This window comes from Nelumbo lutea, chromosome 8 (genome assembly GCF_056320005.1).
Source record: "Nelumbo lutea isolate HS-2025 chromosome 8, American lotus-T2T, whole genome shotgun sequence".
NCBI classification, from domain to species: Eukaryota; Viridiplantae; Streptophyta; class Magnoliopsida; order Proteales; family Nelumbonaceae; genus Nelumbo; species Nelumbo lutea.
The window spans coordinates 58456563-58462562 of NC_142691.1; the positions used below are offsets into that span (position 1 = coordinate 58456563).

Sequence of the window (6000 nt, forward strand, 5' to 3'; positions counted from 1 at the left end):
GAGAGAATAAAGGCAAGATGGCTTGAATAGCTCTCCAAGGGGAAGCTCTTGTAGTCCTTGCTAGAATTCCTGAATCCCATTTGCTAGCCCATGTATACTTCCCACCACCTTAACTCACAACCTTTCTTTCTCTAATGAGAATCTCCACAACCATTTCCCTAGTAATGCTAGATTCCTAGTCCTAATATTACCAACTCCCAACCCTCCTTCCTTTTTACCTATATAGACCACCTCCCACTTAACCCTATGGTTCCTCTTCTCCTCTCTCGACTCCCATAGAAAATCCATCATTAGCTTTTCCAACCTATTAGCCACCTTAACCGATATCCTAAAAATTGACAAAAAATATATAGGAAGGTTAGCCAAAGTAGACCTGATTAAGGTGTTTCTTCCTCCAAGAGACAAAAAGTTTCTCTTCTAGTTGGGCAAGTCTCTTTTTGAATTTCTCCACAACAGGGGCCCAGAAATCACCTCTCTGAGGATTATCCCCCAAAGGTAAGCCTAGGTAGTTTAATGGCTAGTGAAACACTATACATCCCAAAATATCTACATACTCACCAATTTCCCCTTCCCCCATATTGGCTCCAACTATACAACTTTTTTCAAAGTTCACCCTAAGATTTCACATTTGTTCAAAGAGTTGTATAGTGAGTTTCAAATTTTTAATCCAATTGATATCCCCTCCTTCACAAAACAGAATCGTATCATCTGCAAATTTTAGATGTGTAAGTGGTACATTATCCCTTCCAACTCTCCACCTTCTTATGAGCTCCCTAGAATCTTCTTTGATTATCAATCCTCCCAACACTTCAGCTACCAATGTAAACAAGAAGGGGGATAGGGGGTCTCCTTGTCTAATCCCCCTCAAAGCTGGGAAATAGTCCACCATTGTCCCGTTCACCAAGATGGAATAATGACAATTCCTAATGCATCCCGTCACCCATTTGCACTAGATGTCTCCAAACCCAAAGTTAATCATCACCTCCAATAAGAAAGACCAATCAACCAAATCATAAGCCTTTTCTAGATCTAGTTTGCAGACAACACCTCTTCTCCTGGATCTCTTGTAGTCCTCTAAACTCTCATTTGCTACAAGTATTTGATCTATTATTTGTCTCCCCCTCACAAAAGCTCCTTGATTGTTCGAAATGATAGTTGGTAGCACCTTTCTGATTCTAATTGACACCACCTTAGTGACGATCTTATAGAGGCTGTTAACTAGACTGATTGGCCTATAGTCCTTTGGATGCCTTGCATCACTTTTATTGGGAACTAAAGCAATGAATGTGGAATTTAGCCCAGGGTTAATTACTCCTCTAGTATGGAATTCATCGAATACCAACAATATATCCTCCTTTAGAATCTCCCAACAATCCTGGTAGAAAGCCATCGTAAAACCATCTGGGCCTGGTGCTTTTGATCTATCCATTGAAAATACCGCCTCTTTTATTTCTTCCAACTCAAATTTCTTTTCCAACCAATCCCTATCTTCTCTCTTCAGTGTTGGCCATTCCAAACCTTCCAACCATACTCTATTATTCAGTGACCTATATATATTCCTAAAATGACCTGCAAATGCTTCCGCAATTTCTCTCTGGCTTGTGACTATTTCCCCTTCAATCGCCAATCTAGTAATAAAATTTTTCCTCCTTTTGCCACATGCCAAAGCATGAAAGAACTTAGTGTTCATGTCCCCCTCTTCTAACCACTTGCATCTTGTCTTCTATCTCCAGCTTATTTTCTCCTGAAAAATATAATCCTCTAATTGTTTCCACAATCTCCATCTTTGTTCTTTATCCTCTTCAGTTAGGCCTTCTCTCCCTTCTTTACTGTCCAAGTCCTCAATCTGTGTGATCACATTCTGTTTTCTTTCCTCCAATCTCCCAAATTCCAGTAGATTCCATTCCTTGATTCTTCTTTTCAGATATTGGAGCTTCTTATGAAACCTCATCCCATATCACACCACCCTTCAACCTTCTTAATGAACCCCGACTGCTCTAACCACATGTTCTCAAATCTAAATGGAGCTGGACCCGCATTTCGCATCTCCTCACAAAGTACAATAGGCCAGTGATCAGAAGTCTTCCTCGGGAGTGCTCTAGAGTTCAGATTCCCCCAATGTTCTAGATCATTTGAAAGTAGGAACCTGTCCAGCTTAGAGCAAAGCTTGATAACGGGTGAGAGTTTAATGACATATTTTATCACCTTTTAAAAACAAAAACAAAGAGACTAGTCTAACTCTAAAATAGGTAATTGAAAATTGATTTGACCGTGATTGAGTTGAGAGTTTCAATTTGCAAATTGCATGTTGGTTTACCTTTGTTTTATCTATTTTCTATCTGTTTTCAGTACATGGAATAAACCTTGTGATAGTATCATTTTTACCTTCCTCTAGATATAAGAAAAACAATCAATCTAATTACCTTCTCTCTTGTCTATGTTTGATGTCCAGCGGTCCAAGGGTGAACCTTTGCGTGGATTTGAAGATGAGAAATTCTGTTTTGTTGCTCTAAGACGAGGACAACGGCCACGGCAAGTAATTTTGGACTTAACCTAGAATTGAATGTCTTCATCTCTTTCAATAAAATTCATGTACTTGTGTATCCTGTACTATAACATGGTTCACTGAGAGATATACATGCCTAGTATGCCAAATGGCTGATTGATTGCATGAGAATACAAGGCATTGCCTTAATAATCAAGAAATATAAGGTGGAATCTGGTTGTGGAAGTTCCAACTTATGTCTAGCTGGAGAATTGTTTCCTCAATCATGTTCCCAGCTTTCTAATACTAATGATATATCTAGTGAAAAAGGAAAATTGGTCAGAATTTTTCTCCTTATATAAGTTGGTAGTTTGACACGGATACGTAATGCAGATATTGCAGATCAGCCTTGTTCAGAAATATAATTACTACTTAATATGTCAAGCATGTCTGTTTTTTGCTCTATGGGGCCACACAATGCGGGCTAGACCGATCCTCAAACCCATAACCTCCACCCAGATGCAGGCAGAATTTGATCCCAAGTTTCTGCTACAACCAGCCACAGACCTGATCAACCAACCAGTTGCCACCTTGCATGTCAAGCATGTCCTGAACGATAAAAAACTGGCTTCCATTTATCTGGATACTTGAAAACAACAATTTATCTTCACATTTTTATTATCCCTTTGGTAAGAGCGATTTTTTTCTTGTTGCTAAGGTTTAAAACATATGTATTTTCCTTCTTTATCTGAATTGGTCATGCGATACACCAGAACTGGAAGAATGATGTCCCTGCTCAGGGACTTCAATGAGTCATCTTGACCAACTTATTTCATGCATGACTGTATTTTAGACTTTGTGTTATTCAAGTTTCCTTTCCCCTGTTTTACTTTTTACTTAATTAAGGACCTGCAAATGTGTAATACCTTTTGATTTCTTCCTGATTTATAAATTGATATTAGCTCCTCAGACCATGCTTGTTCATCAACTACAGTTAATCCAAGGATATGCTCCGGTTGTCAGTCCATGATCATAACATGGATCACTACCATAGACATTAGCAAAACATATATAGAGACTGATTAGGTTATCCTACTTGACATGAGCATATTTAAAAATAAAAAAAAAGAAAGATGATTACAACAAGTATTATATCGATGTAAAATTCCATCAACTTTTTAGCTGAAGTATCAATGTCTTCTTTGCTTAGTCATAAAAAGGAGAAATAGGAGAAAAAAGCTTGGCTTTTTTTTTCTTGATAAATGATAAAAAAGCTTGGCTGTTCATAGGGTAGCTGAGGCTACTCATATTATTTTAAATCTTTCTTCTAATTAATAAAAGATTTTTCTGTTGCTGATCCAAAAAAAAAAAAAGCTTGGCTGTTGAAAGCTGACTCTATTTATATTTTGGTTTTGGTTGATCATTTTGTAACAGGGAGCCTTGGCCACTTGATGGCATGAAATTTGATACTTCGAAGGAACAACACGCTAAACGTAATCCTGAAGATCTTGAGATTGACTTTGGTATGTGCCTGTTTCATGTCAATTGCTAGTCTTCTCTTTAATCTTCAGGTTATCACAGCTCTCTCTCTCTCTCTCTCTCTGGATTGTCAAAATGAGTGAATGAAGTATGGATGCATGCTAACCCTGCATACTATTCATGTCATGACAGAGGACCAATTCGAGTCAGAGGATGAGGATATTCCATACGAAGAAGACCCAGTTTCTTATGACTCAGATATTACAGAGATAGATGGGATGGATGAACATGAAGAGGAGGAAGATCAGGAAGCAGCCCATGCTGATCTAGGGAGTGGTTGGGGCCGGATTATTTTCACTCCTGTTCGGAGGGGCAAACAAGTGGCAATGGATGTCTGTCGATCGACCAAACGTGATGGCTCAGAGGGGTCCTTTGAGCGTGTGGTTATCACACGGAGTAAGAATCCTACCCTACATCGACAGGCTCGTAGGTCTCTTTGGGGTGATCTGTGGCCCTTCTAGGTGTAATGTTCTGTTGTTGATGGCTGTCCAATGTGTGGAAATGTGATGTAAAAGCCCAGTACCGATAGTTTATTGTTCTGAATCTAATTGAAGTTGATATTTTGGTCAGTTCTTTTGTTTATCGTACATCTCATGAGTCATGACATTAGACAGTCGTATGATTGCGATGTTTTGTACTTATTTATTTTTTAATTTATCAATGAAAAAAGAGGGAATTGACAGCTTGTTGAGTGGTTACTTTTTGTCAATTTGGTCCAAATATCCAATTGACGGAAAACCGTTTTTTGTTACTGGATCACGGGTTGAGTGGTTACTGACCTGTTCGACCATTCAATTTGGCCCAATTAAAAAATTTAAAGCATAATAAAGGTTAGAAAATTGTTACAGATGATCTTTTAAAGTTACTTTTCGTCAAAATAAACTTAAGCAAACGTTGCACTAAACTTTGGCTGTTTGGGACATGGGAGCATGGCAATGACTCTTTTCTATCCCCTTTCATGTGCAGGTAGCTTTCAAACAGTTTACAGTTTACCTTCCAGTATCTGGTCCTTACAGCCGCATAGATTTTTTTTTTTAGAATTTATATTTATTATTAATAGTTTAATACATTTATTTTTAGGGATGGTAATTTCTACCCTACCCGATGGGTATCTACCCCCTATTCACCTGCATCTTATTAGAAAGTATATAAATTTTATATATTTGGTGGAGTTTAATAATATTTTGATTTTTATGTGTAGAATAATTAGTAATTTATGTGTTTTTTATATGGCTTAATCAAATAATTAAAAATTTTGTTATTTATTTGTGTTATTCTACTTATTTATTGCTTATATATAATAAAAAGTAATAGAAAATTACAATCTGCCTTACCATTGAATGTGGGAAGAGTTTTGCATTTTCATGTAATGGGGGAGGATTTTGATTCTCAAAATCCAACTTTATGTGGATTTTGGGGCAGATACGGATTGGGAGGTTAGGGAGGTGGGTAGAATCTATAATTTACAAAACCTGTCCCATTGCCTTCCCTACGTTTTGGATAAATTTGTTTAACCAAATCTAACACTTTTAAGACCCAGTCTGTCTAACTAATGGTGACTCAATTGTTAACTTGGGATCAAAACTCGCAAACAAGGTTTAGCTGAATGCTTTAGTTGTTCAGCGGGTTGTGGAGCCAATGATAAGGTTCCATTGCCAGTATTAAATATATGGGGCCTGCATCTTTTTACAGTGGGGCCCATCAATTTATTAATGGCGTAGAACCTCATCATTGGTTAAAGCATTCAGCTAATCTGAATTCAAATCTCGCTGCCACTCCACTGGGGTAGGGGTGTCAATTGTTATGGATTTGGTCCAATCTGATCTAGTCCAATGTGAATCCATTATAAATGGACTAGGTCCAATTCAATCCAATAAGTATTTTGGACTGGTCTAATTCAACGTCTGGACCGTCCAATTTGTTCAAATTCATTTTGATTTAGATTGGGTTCAATCCAAATTTGATCCATTGACACC

The 6000-nt window shown here is 37.7% G+C and overlaps 1 protein-coding gene across 2 annotated transcripts in view; it reads left to right on the forward strand.

Annotated features, from left to right (window-relative positions):
• Positions 1 to 4709, forward strand: part of LOC148844396 (uncharacterized) — a 28362-nt gene extending 23653 nt beyond the window's left edge. Inside the window, exons 10-12 of one of the 2 annotated variants that reach the window (XM_088958858.1) lie at positions 2453 to 2536; positions 3924 to 4056; positions 4157 to 4709. In XM_088958858.1, the coding sequence (XP_088814984.1) occupies positions 2453 to 2536; positions 3924 to 4037 (198 nt within the window). In that variant the 3' untranslated portion in view covers positions 4038 to 4056; positions 4157 to 4709. The remainder of the gene's footprint in view (positions 1 to 2452; positions 2537 to 3923; positions 4057 to 4156) is intronic. The other variant, XM_088958857.1, reaches the window with a different exon arrangement.
• Positions 4710 to 6000: the final 1291 nt, after the last annotated feature.